This window comes from Suncus etruscus, chromosome 19 (genome assembly GCF_024139225.1).
Source record: "Suncus etruscus isolate mSunEtr1 chromosome 19, mSunEtr1.pri.cur, whole genome shotgun sequence".
Taxonomy (NCBI): domain Eukaryota; kingdom Metazoa; phylum Chordata; class Mammalia; order Eulipotyphla; family Soricidae; genus Suncus; species Suncus etruscus.
The window spans coordinates 5,418,857-5,441,389 of record NC_064866.1 but is presented as its reverse complement, the minus strand read 5'-3'; the positions used below and the strand labels follow the sequence as shown (position 1 = coordinate 5,441,389).

The window sequence follows — 22,533 nt, the reverse complement described above, 5'->3', positions numbered from 1 at the left end:
ATTTATTTTTAGCAGCCCCTACTAAAATGTAAATGTCAAATATCCATGGATTATAGATCACTACTCAAATTTGAGCCAAAATTTTACACTCCTATGAAATTGAAACTAAGATTAAAAGAAAAATTGAGAATCTGGGATTGTATTAACTAATATTAGGGGTTAATATTGGACAATCACTTACCATGCAAAAAAACAACCTTTTCAAATAAATGTATCTGCATACATAAATACAAACACACTTATAAATAGACCTAAATATAATTAGTTATAAATTGCATTAATATGTAAAACAAAAATATGTAATAAGTAAAATGTTTAAATACTATTTCAAGGAAAATTTAATATATACAAATATGTTTATAATATTTAATAAATAGTGGTTACTGTTAGATTATAGAATTATGGATAACTTACCTTATTTAAATATTCTTATATTTTGTATATTTTTGTAATAAACCAGATACTTAAAACTATTTACATAATTAATTGAAATTTTTTGACCACAATTGAATCAATACTCAAGGATTAATCTTGGCTCTGTGCTCAGACAATTACTCTGTGATGCTCAGGGAACCATATGTGAGACCAGGGGTCAAACACAATTCAGCGTGTATGAGGCAAATGATTGACCTACTTTACTATCTTTCTGGAACCAATAAAAATATTTAATTTTTTTGAGTTCCTGATAAATTCATACTTGTGAAATTGTGTGCTCTTGAGTTTTCATAACACTGTGATCAGGGGCCAGAAAGATAGCACAGCGGTAGAGTGTTTGCCTTGAACGCAGCTGATACAGGAGAGATGGTGTTTCGAATTCCGGCATCCCATATAGTTCCCTGAAGCCTGCCAGGAGAAATTTCTGAGTGAAGAATCACAAGTAACCTCTGAGCACTGCCAGGCATGACCCAAAAAACCAAAACCAAACAAACAAACAAAAAATAAAACCATTTGTGATCATAACAAAAATTAATAATAGACTGAGTTATCAATTATTTGTTTTAATTACAAACGTTTTTATCAACTAATCTTCATTTGTTAGAAGAATAACCCTTGTTCAATTGAACTAGAAATGATTTTCCTGAGTGATAGTGCTTGATTTGTTAAATAGTTTTTTCAAAAATTGTCATGATGTTTTACCAATGGACATTTATACCTGCGAGTTGTTAGACTCTTGTTAGATTTGTAATATTTTCTCTTCTTTGTAACTTAAGAAATCTGATGCTGTAGGGAGAATTAAGCGATAAAGCACAGAGACAAACTATCATTTGTTGTGAATATTGGAGAGAGCTAAACCTAAGCAGGAATCAATTAATGAGAATCTAGGTCCTAGAGCTTGCATTTGGTTTAAGTACATAAAACAAAATTCATACCAAATAGCTGTTGTAATTTCAAAGATGCTACCAAAAAATAAATAAAAAGGTAGCTGGGCTAGGTAAGCTTTGTATGAGAAGTAGAATAAGGATTTAGGTGCCAACTGGAAGCAAAAGTCAAGTACGGAGCCTATTTATACATCTTTATATCGATGGTCTATATAAGTAATGTATTTGTACATTATATTAGGAAATTATAAAAGCAGTCGTGGCTGAAAATCTAGAAAAATTCTACATGGTTGAGGCTGGAGAGATACTTGAGGTAAGGCATTTGCCTTGCATGCAGAAGGACGGTGGCTCAAATCCCGGAATCCCAGATGGTCCCCCCGAGCCTGCCAGGAGTGATTTCTTAGCGTGGAGCCAGGAGTAACCCCTGAGCGCTGCCAGGTGTGACCCCAAAACAAAAACAAAAACCAAAAAAAAATTCTACATGATAAGACAAGGAAAGCATGTTCCTTTCTAGAGGACAGATTTGTTGCATTAAATATGATTTTCCAGAAGTAAAAGTCTGTCTTAAATGCAGGTGGGAGGAGGGAAATAGGGGTACTGGTGATGAGAATGTTGTAATAGTGAAGGGGTGTGTGCCTTATATCACTGAAACCCAACTACAATCATGTCTGTAATCAACGTACTAAAAGATATTAAAAAATAAATTTGAGTTTCCATTCGTCACAACAATGCAGCTTCTTACCCACTTCAACATTTTGTTCTCTCGATTCTTCTGAAACATCATCATCTTCTAGTATTTCCTCTTTCACAATTTGTTTAGGGTCTATTAAATGAACAACAAAACTGTGCTTGTCCTTGTTAACTTTCACTTTGACAAAAGTTGAGCCTGGAAATAGTCATACGTTAGAAACAGGTTAAATATACCCTAAGCTCCTTGGCAGAACTTCTCAATAGAGCAACGTGACATTTAAACTAGGAAACAGCTAGTGATACCACAATATTTTTTTTAAATAACATTCCTAACGAAGTAGTGTAATGGAGAAATAAGAGGAATAAGCGTAGATAAGACTAAGATTGCAGAAGAAAAGGTAAAATGACAGAGGCACTGTAAATCTCTACTCAACATCACGATAAACCACTTTGCATGATTAATATGAAAAGGTTTTGCAATGAATGAAGAATTACTTAATGTTATGGTAGTAATGGTTGGTAAAGATGGTTAAGGATCTCCTTAATGCATTACCTTTTCTAATGTTCAGATTCATTTTTTGCCCTCTAAGCAATTTTTAACTGATTTATAAGATTATGTAGATTTCGGTTATACGACTTTTTAATAACACAACATCTGTATAAGCCATACTATGTTTGCCATCGATTTATTTTATGAATCCAGTTTTTATTTTTAATTTTGGGCTACCACATCTCAAGATTGAGATGATTAGAATTAATACTTCAATTACTCTGAAAAATCTGGAAAATATCTATATTGCATTTATACACAAATATTGGTAAAGAGCAATAAACTTTGGAAAACTTTTGATATACTTTTTAACCTGTCATAGTATTTTTAATTAGAATCTAGTGCTTCTCTCATGAGATTCTCAGCTTTGCCTTTAATTACTACTAGGTGTATCCTATACCCAGGTGATGATATTTAAAATATAAAATGTGGAAATATAAATGAAGACACATACTTATATATATTAGAAATCCCTTTCATTACTTCACTGGTGTGATCTTTTGTTCATTGTCTAGTCACTAGTAATGTTTTCACTTGGCTTAAGATTTTACACAGGGCATCACCTCTCATTGCCTCATTAAATGGTTGAGAAAAGAGAAAGAGAAATAGTGAAAAAAAGATGGGGAAGGACAGAGAGAGAGAAAGAGGAAGAAAGAGTGAGAGTGAGACAGAATGGGCTGCTATCACATATATGGAGAGGGTTGGGGATGGAGGAACCATTCTGATACTTGCTGGGGTACAATCTTGTATGCCACAGACACATTATAATCAACAGACACTGGTTCCATTTCCTTTCTGAAATCTTCACACCACTCAAAGGTCACTGTTTGCTATCAGACAAAGCTTAGGGTCCTTAAACCCATAGAGGAATCATTTGTCTTTAGTGCTGTAGTGCTCATTAGATTTTTTTGTTTGATTTTTCTTTTTGTATTGTTGTAGTGTTTCTCTTCTTCTTTCCCTTTCTTCCCTCAAACTGATGTTGAGAGCCTCTAAGGAATCGGCCCATTTTTGCCTTGTTTGATTTTTACTCCATGCTATTGCTTTTCTTTTCTTCAAACAGATCCACATAACTTGAACCATCTTACTCCGCCTCTCAAATTGAGGGGGAAATAATGAAGGGTACCAAGACCAAGCAGTTGTATGATGACTAAGTAGTAATAAAAATGATCAGACTTAAACACCAAATCCAAAACCAACGACAAAAGTATCAATACCCAATCTACAACAAGCTAGACACAGAGGGGACCACTTATACTAGCAGCCCAGGGGGTAAGAGAGGGGGATATGGGATGCAAGCTGGGAACGGGGATGGAGGGAGGACAACTTTGGTGATGGGAAGCCTCTGATTCAATGTTAATATTTAACTAAAATATTACTGTTAAAGATATGTAATCCCCTTTGGTCAAAATAAAAATTATTATAATAATGAAAAAATAAAATAAAATACAAATAAAAAACATATTGTAAAAAAATGCTGAGAGGAGCCATTAAAACATTGTAAAGTTATTGAAAAGGTAATCCTGCATAATCTCCCTACAGGATGCCCAAAGCCTAGGTCAGTACTCCCTTTGGGAAGAATTAAAGATTTTTCTCAGGATAATTCCAGACTAGAATTTTCTCAGTTCATCACCAGGCCACTTTCCCAGGGAAAGACTGCTGAATACAGAAGAAATTTATTTGCTGCTAAATAAATGGAAACAGGTAGTAAGTCCCCAAGTGTTATTTTCCAGAATCTAACCTAGAACTCTTCAATGTACCTTTTACAAATGTTGTCTTTTCGACTTCAATCTGTCCTCCATCTGAAGGATACAGATACGTGTTGGTTCCTGAGATTTGGATGGGTATGTCTCCCATGTTGTATCCGTGAAACTAGAATGTAAAAAAAAAAAATTATGTTTTTGCTGTGAAACTGCAATTGGCAAAAAATCAAACCTTATCAACGAGGCAGTCATTTTGTAGGCTCAGGGTAAGCAGCCATGTTCTCCTTCAGCATCTCCTGTGGTGCTTCAGTGAAGGTAGAAACAAGGGAAGTCTGGGGTCTGGAAATTATTCGGCGATTGAAGAGTGAGGCCATGAGTTTGACACTTTGTGGCCCTCATATGTGCTAACAAAAACTTGCAGTTGTGCCTGGCAACTCTACTGCCTTTGATCCCCAATATTGCATACAGTTTTGCAATCAGGTACATGCTAGTATTTCAATTAATGGGGACAACTCCTCTCTGTCCCTGTCTTCTTCCAACACCATGTAAATCATCACCACTAACAAAAAGCTGTGCAAACACCATGACCAAGGGCGTGACATCCTGGCCAATACATGTGCAAGTACCACAGCCAGGAATGTAGTCTCTGGTAAGCATCATACCCAAATGTGTGAGCACAAATCAAGTGTCATGAACAATCCCTGGTTATCACAAAAATGGGAATAGAAAGGTGAAAAGATAAAGAAAGCCCAAAGGCCATCTGTTATTTTCCATTCTGGCCACTGAATCACCCTCAGACCCAGTTCAAATAAAATCATTGTGGGGCCTGCGGTGGTGCAAGGTACCTGCCTTGCCTACACTAGCCTAGGACAGACCGATCCCCTGGTGTCCCATATGGTCAGTCAAGTCAGGAGCGACTTCTGAGCGCATAGCCAGAAGTAACCCCTGAGCATCACCTGGTGTGGTCCAAAAACAAAAACAATTTTTTTTCAATATATAGTGAATTTATTTATTTATTTATTTATTTATTTATTTATTTATTTATTTATTTATTTTTTGTGGTTTTTGGGTCACACCCGGCAGTGCTCAGGGGTTACTCCTGGCTCCATGCTCAGAAATTGCTCCTGGCAGGCACGGGGGACCATATGGGACGCCAGGATTTGAACCGATGACCTTCTGCATGAAAGGCAAACGCCTTACCTCCAAGCTATCTCTCCGGCCCCCTTGTTCTTTTTTTATATATTTTATTTAAACACCTTGATTACATACATGATTGTGTTTTGGTTTCAGTCATGTAAAGAACACCACCCATCACCAGTGCAACATTCCCATCACCAGTGTCCCAAATCTCCCTCCTCCCCACCCGACCCCCACCTGTACTCTAGACAGGCTTTCCATTTCCCTCATGCATTTTCATTATTAGGACAGTTCAAAATGTAGTTATTTCTCTAACTAAACTCATCACTCTTAAAAACAAAAACAATTTAAATTAAATCAAATCATTGACCATTGCCAAAGAAATGTGAGTAGAAATCAATTTCTCTTTCATTGGTTGTTATTTTTAAGAATTAATTGACATATTAAGGAATCATGGCAGTTTATATTCTAAGACTAGGAATGGAAAAGGATTTTTGGTCCAAGGACCATTTGAGCATTGAAAATATTATTTGGGTCTATACAATAGAGGCAGATGGACCATGGGCAGTCTAGAATGAACCAGATCATCATGTACCAGGATTGGACCACATAATTGTAAAGGTGTATAAGGGCCATGGGCCAACATTTTCCTCTTATTCTACAAGTAAACATAAAGCAAGAGCTTCTCATAGTGTTCTGCAGAATTGTGATGCATGGAGAGCTAGACAATTGGCTTAGAGTAGTAGGAGAAAGGCCAGTGACATTTTTTTCATTCTTTTTTCAGATGATCCTCACAAATTGACTAAGGGACAGTTTGCTCAATGAAAATTTTTGGTTAAAGCACGAGGGATCAATCAAATATACTTTGTAAATACTATCATGTGAGATACAAACAACTGGTATCCATTTCAACCCTTTGCAGTAGCATAGTTGCATATAATGATAAGTGATTACTTATTTATTTGTTTGCCTAATTTTGGGTCACAAACAAAGATGTTCAGGGACCACATGAAGTACTAGGGATTGAATTTGGGCTAGTCACGTGCAAGGCAAGCGCATTACCTGCTATACTATCTCTCCGACAACAAAATCTATGCGTTTGTGTTACATTTACATGTTTGTTGCCCCTTATAACCTGGTTTTATTTTATTAAGAGAAACTGGCTAGATAGACAGCGATTGAGGTCTGTGATATCAAATGTGAATATCAGAGATTTGAGAAGATATCTGTACTAGAAGAACCCCTAAATATTCTGAAGCAAGGTGAAGTAGTCCAAGAACCCTTCCACTTGGGAATGACCCCAACAGATATTTTAGAATTCCTTTTACCGGGTATGTGATCTCAGGTTGCGAGATATTTAACACCTCTGCATCTTCAGGGATCTTCATCGGCTCATCTCTATTTCTCTCCTTACTAACAGATTTTTTTTTCAGATTCTTGGTCTCCTCTTTTTCTACCCTTTCCTTGCCTTTCTTCTTACCAACTTCCCTATTCTTCTTTTCTGCCTTTTTTTCTTCCCTTAAGCGTTCTTCTTCTGCTATTTTTTCTTGTTCTTCTTTCCATGCCTGTAAGCATATAACAAAAATGAAAAAAATGGAAACAAATAAAACCCTATTTATATTTATTTCTGGGAAAACTTAACATGATTTTTTTTATAAATGCTATTGCTATCAAATCACAATTCTGAAACCTAGAAACCCTGGGTCCTCCTCAGAGTTCTCTCAGTCAAAATATGTGTTTTAAAGACTGCCAATTTTCTTCAGAACTATCTCCACTTTAGCATTCTCTGTCACTATTTTCTTTTTCTTTAGTTCTTTTTATTTTTAGCCTGAACTACTGATTCAGGGTTTTTTCTTGTCTTCCTGCCTCTTATCTTTCTAATAGTAGAACAAATTTCAATTTTGGTTCTGAGCATGGCTTATTAAAAACTGTGATAGACCAAATGTCAATAAAATATGCCTCATATAAAATATTTTAAAATAATGATAAGCATATAAAAACACCAATGTAATTAGCATCAATAATGAATGTAAAGGTTGTGAGAAAATTCAAGGAGAGAGGTAAACATTGGAGATAGACAACAATTTTTTCCAAAGACATATTCACAGAAGATAGTTCAGGAAGATGCTAGTTGGGGGATTTAATAGAATTACAGTGGTTAGAGATATAACTGGGGAGATCAGACCTAGAACATCTGTATAGAAAATATATAAACAAACATACATATCATTGTTTCTAAAGAGAGAAAGAAGCTGATCTGGCATGATAACAACAGTGTTCATTTATGTTTTTTTGGCATATAAAGTTATTGTAAGTAACTTCACCAACACCACAGTCAAAAACTTTCCACAAGATTTTAAGTCACTTTTATTTATTTTTATTTATTTATTTGGTTTTTGAGCCACACCCAGTGACGCTCAGGGGTTACTCTTGGCTCTGTGCTCAGAAATCACTTCTGGTTTGGGGGACCATATGGGATGCCGGGGGGTCGAACTGTGGTCTGTCCTAGATCCACCTCATGCAAGGCAAATGCCCTACTGCTGTGCCACTGCTCTGGCCCCAATTTTTATGTCACTGCCTCTTCCTCTCCTACCTCATTTACTGTTTTCATGCTATAGGTATATTATATCTTTTCGTAAAAAATGTTTATTGAAGTACCAAGATTTATAATACTGTTAACCATAATCTTCTTAGATACGTCATTTAATGCCATATTTATCACCAGAATGTCCTCTTCCTTCTACCAGTTTCCCAAGGATCTTTCCAACCCTCAATTTCCTCGTGTAAGCTCAGTTCTAAATACAACTCTCCAGTTCTAATGGTTTTGACCAATTGTTTATTTATTATGTTCACTTTTTAATCTCATATATTTGAATAGATCTCTCTCCCTGTCTCTGTCTATGGAGATGGTGACCCCCAAAACATAGGTGAATAGAACCATTCTCTTGGAGTTCCAAAAAATCTGATGAGTTGGTGATAAACTGATACAGTAAAATAGTCTCAAAAACTAATTTTGCAAGTGTATACATTTAAAACTTAATATGATGAATAATATTGTGCTGACATTTTAAGATTTATATGAAATATGTCATGGGTATCTATAGGGGGATCGCATTAAATCTGTACAAATTTTTGGGGGAGTATTGCCATTTTAATGATGTTAATTCTGGCAATCCATGAGCAGGGTATGTGTTTCCATTTCCTGGTGTCCTCTCTTATTTCTTGGAGCAGGGCTTTATAGTTTTCTTTGTATAGGTCCTTCACGTCTTTAGTCAAATTGTCTCCAAGATATTTGAGTTTGTGTGGCACAAATGTGAATGGGGTCATTTTCTTAATGTCCATTTCTTCCCTATCATCATTCTTCAAAGAAGTGGATCAAACACTTCTGAAATTCATTTGGAACAATAAACACCCTCGAATAGCTAAAGCAATCCCCGGGAAAAGGAATATGGGAGGCGCTACTTTTCCCAATTTTAAACTGTATTACAAAGCAATAGTTATCAAAAGAGCATGGTATTGGAATAAAGATAGACCCTCAGATCAGTGAAATAGGCTTGAGTACTCAGAGAATGCTCCCCATGCATACACTCACTTAATTTTTGATAAAGGAGCAAGAATTCCTAAATGGAGCAAGGAAAGCCTCTTCAACAAGTGGTGTTGGCACACTGTTAGACACTTGCAAAAAAGCAAACTCAGACCCCCAGCTAACACAATGTTAAATTTATGATTGCACAATATCATTTATATTTAATTGTATTACCTTGAGAGAACCTTCTAAAACAAAAGAAATCTTCTCTTTCTCTTTTTCTTTTTCTTGTTCCAATAGCTCTGTTTTACTCATTCCTTTACCTAGAACCAGAGAAAAATGAAACTTCTTAGTAACTCCTTAAATCAAAATTTTACTTAGAAAGAACAAAGATTTAGGAGTGGAAGGGGCAGAATCTTCAGGTTTATCAAATCCATGATTACAAGAAAAAAATTGTAAAAATATTTTTAAAAAAACGTTGATAACCATTTCTTTGTCATTTTTATTTTTCTGTTTTAAATGTTTCCTCCATTTTGAGAGGCCTCAAACTAAAAATATTCTACCTCTTAGTTATATTCTATTTTCTGGACCAATACAGCCACCTATGTAGTTATTGGCATTTTGTTTGTACTCAGAAGATAAAGGAAAGGCAGTTAACTGGCAAAGTTGACTTGTCAATAGGCAAGTAAATTCTAAGACACAGTTGTTATAAGGTAGTCCCATATCTCTTTTTTATATAGTTCAATTTATTATTCCATGTACTTGATACTTAGCTGTACACACGTATTAAAAAAGATCCAGCTTATAGATTATATATATAAATATAAATATTTTGGTAGATAATAAACAATCATCATTGGCTTAGTTTTAAATATTTTATTTATTTATTTATTTATTTATTTATTTATTTATTTTTGGTTTTTGGGTCACACCCAGCAGCGCTTAGGGGTTATTCCTGGCTCTAGGCTCAGAAATCACTCCTGGCAGGCTTGGGGGACCATATGAGATGCCGGGATTCGAACCACTGTCCTGCGTGCAAGACAAACGCTCTACCTCCATGTTATCTCTCCAGCTACATATTGTATTTTAGAATCAAGCCAAGCACAAATTACTTCAGTAATGGGTAGAGGCTACAACTTTGAAAATTGTATGTTTCTGCTGTCTTATTAAAGATCACTCTCAGTTTTGTCTCTTAAAACAAAAACATGGTGGCCAAAGCACAGCGGTAGGACATTTGTCTTGCATGTGGCCGACCTGGGTGGGAAGTGGTTTGATTCCTGGCATCCATGTGGTCCCCTAGTCTGTCAGGGGAGATTCTGAGTGCAGAGCCTGAAGTAACCCTTGAGGGTCACTGGGTGTGACCCAGAAACCAATCAATCAATAAAGATTAAAAATAAAATAAAATAAAATAAAAACATGGGGCTGGAGTGATGATACAACAGGTAGGGTGCTTGCCTTGCATGAGGCTGACCCGGGTTCAATTCTCAGTACACCAAATAGTTCCCAAAGTCCTACCAGGAGCTATTCCTGATTGGAGAGTCAGTAATATCCATAACAATGGCCAGATGTGTCAAAACAAACAAACAAAACAAACACAAATGTTAACAGGGTGCCTATTTCTTTTGCTCAAATCCAGTAAAAGCCTCATTTTTCAGATAAGTAACCACAATTATCCTCCCTGCTTGTTGCCACCTTCTATCTTCCACTGGCAGTTAACAGTTAATGGAATTAACAGTAGCAAAAGACAAATACACTTGTTAATCCAACATCCTGTCAAGACTTTGCTCTAAATACTCAAGAATTCTTTTCCATTTACTTTTAAATTTCTACCCACAAATAGTCCCTATGATTTTGTAGGAAAGATCTTCTTTCAGTTCATTTCTTTTAAACTATAAATATTCTAATACATATACAGTGGCTAAATTTATCCCATACATTTCAACAAATGTTACATCGCTGAATCTGTTAATCCTACGAAAAATGAAGACAAGACATCTGACTTTTCCCTAAAAATGCAACAAAACTTAGAAGCATTGGAATATCCAATACCAGAATACTGTAAAACATTTTCATGATAGGCCACCATTTATTCAGAAGCAAATCACAGGTTTCCAAATTCTATGTCAAATGACTATGCATGACTTTCATAGCCTAATCTATTATCTAAAAGAATATACTTTTCAATTCATTTTTTTCATAGAGGAACTAATGTTACTTGGAATACTCTGACTATAACTAGCAAAAGTAACTTTCTCTCAGTTTAGAGACCAAAGTTAAATGCCAGTTATAAATCAAATTTTCAAAAACATTGAATAAAGAAAAATTATGATTAGAAAGAAATAGGAAATATAGAAATATGTATAGAAATATGTATATATGTATATACATATATTTGTATATAACTCTACCCTGGAATAAATTATTTTTCCATTAAAAACTGCATTCACTTTGTACAATAAATAGAACCTTCCATAACTAGCAGGACGTAGGGTCAAATTACCCGCAATCTCATAATATATGGAGTGAAGTAATTATAAAGTTTTTAAGTGGGGAATCACATTAATTTTGCTGGTAGCTCACATTTTGTAGGTTATTTCTGAAATAGTCACAGTACTGACTATAATCATACTTGGTAATATCACTGTAATTTACTTTAACCACGTACTTTTAGATTTTTTAACAGAGTAAAGTCTGCTAGAAGAAGTTCTGGCACTGAACATTTTCATTTCCTGACCAGATTTGTTCTTATTGATTTCTTCAGTCATTTTAAGTTCTTGATACTTAGCTTCTTCATTTATGATCCAGTCCTGAATGGATTTTGCAACAAGTTCCAAATAATTCCTAAAAGCAATTGCCACATAAAAAGAGAAATATTAGTTAATGTGAGTAAGATCCTGAATATGCAAATAAACTTCAAAAAGTGAACAAATCTCAAATTGCTCATGTAACACATGCAATAAACTCAAATATATATATATATATATATTAAATAACTTTATTCGAAGTAGTGAAATATAAAGAGAACATATGAATTTGCCCAATCTCATTGACAGTAAAAGAAGTGAAAAATTTTATGGGGCAGGAGCAATAGTGCAGCGGTAGGGCATTTGCCTTGCACACAGCTGACCTAGGATGGACCATGGTTCGATCCCCCAGAATCCCAAGCCAGGAGCAATTTCTGAGTGCAGAGCTAGGAGTAGTTCCTGAGCCTTATCGGGTGTGGCCCAAACACACACACACATACACACACACATAGTGAAAAATTTTTAATGAATTATTTTCTTTTTTAAAATAAATTATCTTTATTTAAACACCGTGATTACAAATATAATTGCAATTGTATGATTACAGCCATGTAAAGAACACCCCCCTTCACCAGTGCAGGATTCCCACCACCAATTTCCCAGATCTACCTACTTCCCACCCCACCCACACCTGTACTCGAGACAGGCCTTCTTTTTCCCTCATTCATTCACATTGTTATGATAGTTTTCAGTGTAGTTATTTCTCTAACTGCACTCATCACTCTATGTGGTGAGCTTCATGTCATGAGCTGCACCTACTGAGAAGATAGGGGGAATTAAGGGTTGGGACTGAGGCAGTAAAATATTAGAAATGAGATTTGTAGGGCAGTATCAAGGTCACAATACAAGATGGATGTTATGGATATATAAAATATATGCATACAATACTATCAATAGGAAAACAAGGAGAAAAAAAATTCCAGTGTCTGTCCTAACATAAACCAGTACTAAAACGGCCCGCCCTCCTCCCAAAGTGCATTTCCATTAGTGTATGGAGAGGCAGGGGGAAGCCTGAGGACCACTAAGAGTCCACCTGAACCCACTTCTGGCCATCTGAGCTGGCACCCAGGGAAGGCCTGAAGTCAGGGGAAAAAGACAAGGACGGCTGGGGGCCTGCCAAGCCTCCCAGCACTCCCCAGGCCAGGGAGAAGGGCTCCGGTATGGGGCCTCCCTAATGAATTATTTTCATTCAAGCCAAGAATTTAAAGATTGATGCAACTCTATTGTCTCTGGGCATTATTACAATAATGTTTTTTATTTTTCTTAAAACCCAGGTCAGTGTGCCCAAGGGAAAAAGGGAAAAAGAAACATCGGGAGCAGAACAAAGAGAGCACCTTTCAGCCACACTAGCTGGGCTTGCAGCAGCACATTTCATCTAGTCAATAAGTACCACCGCAACACATTAAAAAACAAACAAACAGAGAAAAACTCATTGAAAGGCCTCAACAACAGAGGAACAACTACTGAGCATAGAATCTGAGACGAAAGATGAGTTTCATAAAGCCTCCATACAACAAAAGAGGTTGGAAAAGAGTCTTAAAATTAACAAAATATGGAAATAATCTTTGAAATAAGTGAACAGTGATGACAGACCTTTCGGATATATTTGACAGAAACAACATAGAAATTATTGGGTTCCCAGAAAGCCAGGAAGAAAACCCCTATGAAGAATCAAATACATCATTGTGGAGAAGCCTCCAGAGCTGAAAAATGCATGAACCCACAACCTGGATGACTGAAGAATACCAACTCAAAGAGTATCGAGGGAAACAATGCCAAGTCACATCCTGTTCATAATGATAAAAACAAACAAACCAACCACATAGGGACTGGCGAGGTGGCGCTAGAGGTAAGGTGTCTGCCTTGCAAGCGCTCGCCAAGGAAGGACTGCAGTTCGATCCCCAGGCGTCCCATATGGTCCCCCCAAGCCAGGGGCAATTTCTGAGCACTTAGCCAGGAGTAACCCCTGAGCATCAAACAGGTGTGGCTCGAAAAAAACAAACAAAAAAAAACCCAAAAAAAACCCATGTAGAGATAGAATACTGAAGTCAGAAATATCCAAAAGAAAAATGACATTTAAAGAAACATCCTTAAGATTTGCAGCAAATTTATCATAAGAAACCCTCCAGGCACAAAGGTTGTGGTGGGATATAGTTTAAAAACTCAATGAAATGAATACATGTTCATGAATACTTCACCCAACAGGACTTTCATTCAGGTTTAAAAAGGATGGATATACTGTTTCACTGATAAGAAAACAACTCAGCAAGTTTAGACTCACAACTAACTTTAAAGAAGAACTGAAAGGGGTATTTTAATGCAGGAAAATTTCATAAGCACACCAAATTTCTACCAAAACAATGGCATGGAATTCCATGACAATAACCTGTCAGTCTCAATGGACAAAATGCACCAATTGAGACACCCAAAGGACAAAATAAATTAGAAAATTGAATCCAACATTTTGCTACCTCCAGAAAACACATCTGAATAGTTCAAGAAAACAGACTCAAAGTCAAAGGTTGGAAGACAATCCCTCAAGCAAACAATTTTATAAAAAGGCTAGGGTGCTGATATTAATCAGACGTCATAGACTTGAGGTTTCTGTTTTGCTTGGTTTTGTTTAGTTTTGGGCCACACCCAGCAGTAGTCAGGGTTTACTTCTGGCTCTGCTCTCAGAAATCAACTGAATATCAAATTGAAGTTTATCTGAATCTTTGAGAAAATTAAAAAATAAATAAATAAAATGGAGAATATCCTTTGGCTAATATGACACTAGAATAATCTCAAAACTCAAGCTAGGTCTGAATACTTAAAATTGGGAGTATTAAAGGCGAGTCTTGGCTAAAAATATAGGTGCAAGTATTCTAAACATTATGGGTTTAAACTAATTGGATACCTCTTTTTAGAGATATGCAATTTGGTTAAATTCTCAAATAATTTAAAAAATTTCCATGAGCAGTATTGCAATGCTCCATCATCTCCTGTGCCCCATTCCATCTGCCATTTTGACAGGCATATTAAAAAGCTCAGTGGTGGGACCAGAGTGATAGCACAGTGGTAGGGTGTTTGTCTTGCACACAGCTGATCTACGACAGGCATTGGTTCCATCCCTGGTGTCCCCCAAAGCAAAGGGCTATTTCTGAGTGCAGAGCCAGGAGTAACCCCTGAGCATCATTGGGTGTGGCCCAAAAAACCAAAAAACAAAAACAAAACAAAAAAAGCTCAATGATTGCAGCAAATGTTTTCAGTATTGTTTAGTGCTTGCTTTGGATACATAATTTAAGCAAAAACAAAACAAAAAAAGCTCAATGATTGCAGCAAATGTTTTCAGTATTGTTTAGTGCTTGCTTTGGATACATAATTTTATCACCATCTTACAACACCAATATCACTGAAGCCCAGACTTCTGTTCCAAGGTTACTTCAATTTTTCTTTTTCTTTCCAGCCTTAATTTATTTCCTATTGTAAACCAGAAGGTTAGTTTTAGAATATTCAAGTCTATTCCAGTGATCTTAGGGTCTGTTTTTATTCTTGTACCATGCTGACTTATGACTGCTGCTTTATAATACAGTTTAAAGTTGAAAAAAGTAATGCTTTCCATCTTTTTTCCCCAAGAATGGATTTAGCTATTTGCAATATATTTTATTCTTAATAAATTTTATAAGTGTTTAATTCATTTCTTTAAAAATGTCATGGATATTCTTATAGCATTAAATCTGTCACTGTTTTGGGAATATTGCCATTTTTGTTATGTTAATCCTCCCAGTCCATGAACAAGGTATATATGTCTCCATTTCCTTGTGTTCTGTTTTATTTCTTGAAGCAATGTTTTATAGTCTCCTTTGTATAGGTTTATTATCTATTAGGTTAAGTTGACTCCCAAGTACTTGATTTCCTGAGGCACAATTGTGAATGGGATTTTAAAATATCTCCTATCTTTCATTAATTGCACATACAAGTCATGAGTTTTTGAGAATTAATTTTTAGCCTGCAACTACTCTACCATACAAATCTATTTTTCTAGAATACTTTTGTAGAGTTTTAGAATTTTCTAAATATAATATCATGTCATCTGCAACAGTGAGAATTTGACTTCTTCCTTTCGTATTTAGATGAACTTGGTATTTTCTTTTTGTCTAATTGCTATGGCAAGTACTTCCAGTACCAGATTGAATAGAAGTGGAAAGAGTGGACAATGTTGTCTTGTGACAGAACTTAGAGAAAAGGCTTTTTTTTTAAATTTTTTTAAATCTTTTTCCCATTGAGTATTTTTGTGGCAAATATTCTTAAATATATTCAGAAAACTTCTTTCACTTACCATCTTGTTGAGAGTTTATACCAGGAATGGCTGTTGAACCTTGTCTTTCTTTGCATGTATTTCTGTGAATATATGATTTTATATTTATAATATAAAATAAGTATTATTTTTTCTTTTATTGATATGGTGTATTATATGGACTGACTTGCATATGTTTATCTATCCTTGAGTCCCTGGATGAATCTTACTTGGTCATGGTGTATAAACTCTTTGATGAGTTGTTGGATACTGCTTGTTAGATTTTTTGTTTTTGTTCTTTTGTTTTTGAGGATCTTTGCATCTGTGTTCATCAGGGATATAAATCTGTGGCTCTATTTTTTTGTCGTGTCTGCGTCTGCTTTGGGTATCAGGGTGAGGTTAGCTTCATAGAAATATTTGGAAGCGTTTCTGTTTCTGTTTCTTCAATACCTGGAAAAGCCTGAAAAGTATTGGCGGTTAGTTCTTTTTAAAGGTTTGGAAGAATTCAAACCTGTCTATCTATAGGTTTTTGTTTGTGCATATCCTTTTGATTACCATTTCAATTTTTTCAATAGTGATGGAGATGTTCATATATTTAAGATTATCTTGGTTCAACCAGGGGAGATTATATGAATCTAAGGATTTTTCAATTTCTTCCAGGTTCTCTTGTTTTGTGGCATTAAGATTCCCAGAATAATCTTTAATCATGCTATGAATTTTTGTATTATGTATATATTATATATTATATATTTTATATTATGTATGACATCCCCAATTCATGTCTGGTTTGGTTTGTTAGTTTTTTCTCTTTTTCTCTCCTTCTTTGTGTATCTTGCAAACAATTTATTGATCTTGTTCATCTTGTTCATTTTTTAAAGTACCCACTCTTGCTTTTATTGATATTTTCATTTATTTGTATATCCAGATAAGTAATTTCTGTTCTAAATTTTATTATTTCCTTCTTCCTGCCTACTTTGGGCTCATTTGGGCTCATTTTCTGGTTATTTTCCAAGTTTTTAAGCTGTGCCATTAAATTAGTTATGTAGGCCATTTATTCCTTCCGGATGAATTCTTGAAAAGCTATAACATTTTCCTTTTAATACCAGTTCTGTTGTTTCCCACAAATTCTGATAATTCTTGTTTTTATTCTCATTTGTTTTAAGGAATATCTTGATTTTTTCCCTCTCATTTTGTCTCTGTTCCATGGGTTGTTCAGTTGTGAATTGTTTAATTTCCTGAAATTAAATTTATTTCTCTGAGAGTTTATGTAATTCATTTCTATTTCAGTGCATCTGAGTAGATAGTTAATACAATTTTTATACTTTTGATTTTATGTAGGTATGCCTTATGGCCAGCATGTGGTCTATCTTGGAGAAAGTCCCATGCATATTGAAGAAGAATGTGAATTTAACTTACTGAGGATGAAAAGTCTAATATATATATATATACCTTACATATATATACACAAAGCCACTTTGTTTCATATTTTTCCTTCAAAGCCATATATCCTTTTTAAATTTTAGCTTGGTTGATCTATCAAGAGGTGATAGGGCTGTGTTGATGTCTCCCACTACTATTGTATTGCTATTGATGTCTTTCTTCAAATCTGTTAACAGTATTTTTAAGTATTTTTCTGGCCCCTTATTGGGTGCATATTTGTTTAGGAGTTTGATTTCTCCCTGATGTACACATTCCTTGATTATTCAAAAATGCCCATCTCTGTCTCTTCTAAGCCTGAGACTATGTCTTCTGATATTTGTATGACCTCCATAGCGTTTTAAAGGCAGTTGTTTGCTTGAAAAATTGTCCTCCAATTTTTGACTTTGACTCTGTTTGCTCGGATTATTCAGATATGTTTTCTGCAGGCAGCAAAATGTTGGATTCAATTTCTGATTCACTTTTCCTCTCTATGTCACTGAATTGGTACTTTTAGTCATTGATGTTGAGATATATGATTTTTATGGGAATTTGTGTCACATTTTGTAGGAGTTTGGTATGATGATCTGACTAGCCTTAAAGAAGACCCCTCAGTTATTTTTAAGGTTGACTTTGAGTCTCTAAAGTTGCTGAGCTATTATTTTTTCTGAAGCTTTATATCTTTCCTTTGAACCTGAATGAAAGTTTGACTGAGTGACCTATTCTTGGTGAGGCATTCATTTCTATGATTTTTTTCACTATTCCCCATCACTGCTTTCAGACCTTAAAGGTTGCTTGTGATAAATCTGTTTTAAATATTAAGGCTACTTCTTTGTATGTTATCTCCCTTTTTGATCATGCTGCTTTCAGTATTCTATCTCTGTGGTTTTCATCACTGTGACTAAGAAGTGCCTTGAAGTACTTTTCTTTTGTGTCTCTTTTAGCTGCTACTTTTTTGACATCAAGGACGTAGGAGCATGTTCTCTTTAGCCCTAGGTACTTCTCAGCAATGAGGCCCTTGAATGTTGATTCTTCATAGGGATTTTCTTCCAGTATCTCTGGGTTTCCATTGTGTTTTGTTTGTTTATTTTATGTGTTTATCCCACAGTATTATTTTTGTCTATTTGTTTATTTTGAGAAATATTGCCATTCTTTGTTCATTTATATTAAGGCTCTTTTACAACCTCTTCTGTTATATGAAGTAATGCAGCTCATATTCTATATCACTGATTCTGTCTTCAACAGCGATTACTCTGTTGGTGAGGACTTCCAGTGACTTCACCTACTACATTTTCAGTCCTGTTATTTCTATTTGAAGTTTTCTACTTTCTAATGTTATAATTTCTTGAGTCTAATTGGCTGTTTATTCCATTTGTTCCATAATTCCTTTGAGTTCTTGTGTATTTGAACATTTCCTCTCTAAATTTCTTATCAGAGAGGTTACATAAATAGCTGGTACTAGTTGGGTCTTCAGAATTATCATCTTCATTTGCTGGTTCTTGTGAAGTTCTGTGTGGTGTTTTACCATTATGACCTTAGCAGTGTGGTGGCGTTTTTAGTGTTGTGCTGGAGCTCACTGAGTAGAACAAATGTGCCAATGCAGAGAACGCACCAATCTTCTTGTGGAATGCTGGTTTCCCCTCTTCTACTTCACTGATGGGCTCCTTGCTCCCCTCATGGCAAGCGTGTTTAGAATGCTGGGCCCACCTCTCCAGCATCACAGGCTGGATTCTCTCAGTTCTTACTATTTTTGTTATGTGTCATTCTCACTGTGTGAGATGGTATCTCACTGTTGTCTTGATTTGTCTGGAGTTCTCTAGGATTAATGATACTGAGAAAATTTTCATGTGTCTACTGATGATCAACTTATTTTTGTCTGCTTGTTTGTTTGTTTTTGGATGAAACCTGGAAGTGCTCAGAGGTTACTCTTGGCTCTGAACTCAGGAATTACTTCCTGAGGACTCTGGGGACTGTATAGTATGCTGGTGATCAAACCTATATTAGCCACATGCAAGACATATATTCTACTCACTGTAATATTATTAAGGCCCACCTCTCTCTATATTTTCATAGGGGGTTTGAATTATTTTTGGTTGATTTTTGTGAGTACTTTATATATCCTGAATATAAATTATGAATTGGTTGTGTTGAATGTGAATATTGTTTTCCATTTAATAACTTATCTTTTAGTTTTAGCCCATGTTTCTTTTGCAATTCTGAAACTCTTTATTTCAATGTACTCCCATTGTACTATTTTTTATTTTGTTGCTTTACCAATGGTATGAGATCACTGGAGATAACTTAGAGGTCCAAATCTTTGAACATTCTGCCTATGTTTCCCTCAATGTATTTATATTTCCAGTAATATCTCAAGGTCCTTGAGCTGGTACTTTGAATTCACTTTTGTATACAGTATAGAATATTGATTCAAGATTTAATGTCATATATATAGATATCATCAACATTTGTTGAACCAGTTATCTTTACACCATTTCATGTCTTAGCTTCCTTATCAAAACTCTATATATGGAGTTTGTCCTTGATAGTTTAAGCTTTGTAAAAACAAGGATTTTACAATCTTATTTTAAATATATTACAAATGTCTATGAAAGATCCACCACCATATGCTGCTAAAGCTGGCAGTGATACCTTGATAAAATAACTTTTGGTTTTTCTCTGAGAAGTAAAATGTAACACTGAAAAGACTTCTACAATTGGTGCAGCAAAATATTATAGAAATTTACAAAGTTAATTAGTTAATAAATTTTGGAAGAGTGGGAAAGCCTATATACAGTTATAAGAGTAAAAACTATCTCATTTAGTTAAAGTTGCATATAGGTCGCAAGTCTACACAAACATACAGATAATTTCTTGAATCTAAATTAATAGTGTCATCTCCGTTCATATGGTGATGTCAATCAAGGAAATTCACAGTTTTCTAATATATACAAATAAGAAAAATTTCTTCCCCAGCTTTTCAGCCCATGAACTAATATAATATAGGCCAGATCTTAATTTTTTCCACTGTTAACATTCATGGGGTTACATGTGTGGTCTCATGTGACATGGTATATATATGATAGACATTTTAACAATACTGATTCTTCTAATCCATGAGCATAAAATGTTTTCATTTATTTATTTATTTATTTATTTATTTATTTATTTATTTATTTATTTTGGTTTTTGGGTCACACTCAGTAACGCTCAGGGGTTACTCCTGGCTATGCTCTCAGAAGTCGCTCCTGGCTTGGGGGACACTATGGGACCCCGGGGGATCGAACTGTGGTTCGTCCTAGGCTAGCGCTGGCATGGCAGACACCTTACCTCTAACACCACCGCGCTGGCCCCAAAATGTTTCCTTTTTTTTTGGTTTTTGGTTTTTGGGCCACACCCGGCGGTGCTCAGGGCTTACTCCTGGCTGTCTGCTCAGAAGTAGCTCCTGGAAGGCACAGGGGACCATATGGGACACCGGGATTCGAACCAATCACCTTTGGTCCTGGATTGGCTGCTTGCAAGGCAAACACCGCTGTGCTATCTCTCCGGGCCCATGTTTCCATTTTTTAAGATCTTCCTTTTCTTTGTGGTTTGACATCATCATGAAATAGCCCTCTGATGGCTTTTATTGATTCCTAGATACTTGATGTTTTGGTATATTATTTTAAATAGAATGACTCCTTGATATTTCTTTTATGATTAATTTTTTTGTAGATAAGAAATTCAACCGATTTTATCTGTTGACTTTGAGCCAGCTATTTTGCTGCATTGAATTTTTTGTTTCTAAGTGATTGTTTTGTGTGGATCCTTTGCTGTCTTTTATGTATAGTATCATATTACCTGCAAATAGTAGTAATTTGTCTTATTGTTTTCCAACTTGAATCCCTTTGATTTTTTCCCCTGCCTGATTGCAGTAGCCAGGACTTCTAGTATTATATTGGATAAAAGTGGAGGTAATGGAAATTCTTGTCTTGTGCCTGATCTCAAAGGAAATGGTTTCAGTTTGTCACTATCACAAATGATACTAGCTGTGGGTTTGCTGTAGATCACATTTCCTACATTGAGGAAAGTTCCCCTCACCCCTATTTTTAATTAAATTATATTTTTATTTAAACACCATGATTACAAACATGATTGTAGTTGGGATCACCCCTATTTTGTTGAGGTTTTTTTTTATGAATGGATGTTAGATTTTGTCAAAAGCTTCTCTGCATAAATTGATAATCATATGGTTCTTATGTTTCCTTTTATTAATGTGATGTATTATATTAGTTCATTTGCTTATCCTTCACTCCTTGATAAAAATCCCAATTGATGTAGGTGTATGATTTTTTATATGTTGTAGAATTTAATTAGCTAAGATTTTGTTATGGATTTTGGCATCAGTATTCATTAGGAAGATTGGTCTTAAATGTTGGGTCTCTGATTGGGTATTCATGTAAAGTTAGAATCATAGAAGGTGTTAAGAAGGATTCTTGTGTCTTTGATGTTTTGGCAGAGGATAACAAGTACAGGTAAAATATTTTCTTTTTTTTTTCCCAATAACTTTTTTTTTCTTTTTTTATAACACCAGTGCAACATTCCCATCACCAATGTCCCAAGTCTCCCTCCTCCCCACCCGACCCCCACCTGTACTCTAAACAGGTTCTCAATTTCCCTCATACATTCTCATTAAATATAAAATATTTTCTAAAATATTGTTAAATTATTGTTAAAACTCAGCAGTGAACCCATCTGGAATCAGACTTTTACTATAGTGGAGATTCTTAATGACTGTTTTGATGTCTTTATTTGTGTGTGATTGGCCTGTTTAGGCTTTCTATTTCTTCCTCATTTAGCCATGAGAGATTATAGGACCCTAAGAGTCTATTCATTTATTCTAGATTCTCCAGTTTAAGATCATTAAGTTGTTTGTAATAAACTTTAATTATGGTTTGAATTACTAAAGGGTCTGCTCTAATTTAGTTGAATATTTTCTCTTTTTTATTTCTCTTGAGTCTAGCTAAATATTTATGTAGCTTGTTCTTTAAAAGCATCAATCCCTGGTTTTATTGATTCTTTGAATTGCTTTCATGATTTTTATATTGTTTAATTCTGCTCTCATTTTTACTATTT

The 22,533-nt window shown here is 35.1% G+C and overlaps 1 protein-coding gene across 1 annotated transcript in view; it reads right to left on the bottom strand.

The window, feature by feature from the left end:
* SPAG17 (sperm associated antigen 17) overlaps positions 1 to 22,533 on the bottom strand; it is a 236,393-nt gene that overhangs the window by 68,019 nt on the left and 145,841 nt on the right. The window contains exons 19-23 of the mRNA XM_049766018.1: positions 11,588 to 11,763; positions 9,157 to 9,245; positions 6,725 to 6,961; positions 4,317 to 4,428; positions 2,062 to 2,205 (exon numbers count right to left, since the gene is read on the bottom strand). Coding sequence (XP_049621975.1) covers positions 2,062 to 2,205; positions 4,317 to 4,428; positions 6,725 to 6,961; positions 9,157 to 9,245; positions 11,588 to 11,763 — 758 coding nt within the window. The remainder of the gene's footprint in view (positions 1 to 2,061; positions 2,206 to 4,316; positions 4,429 to 6,724; positions 6,962 to 9,156; positions 9,246 to 11,587; positions 11,764 to 22,533) is intronic.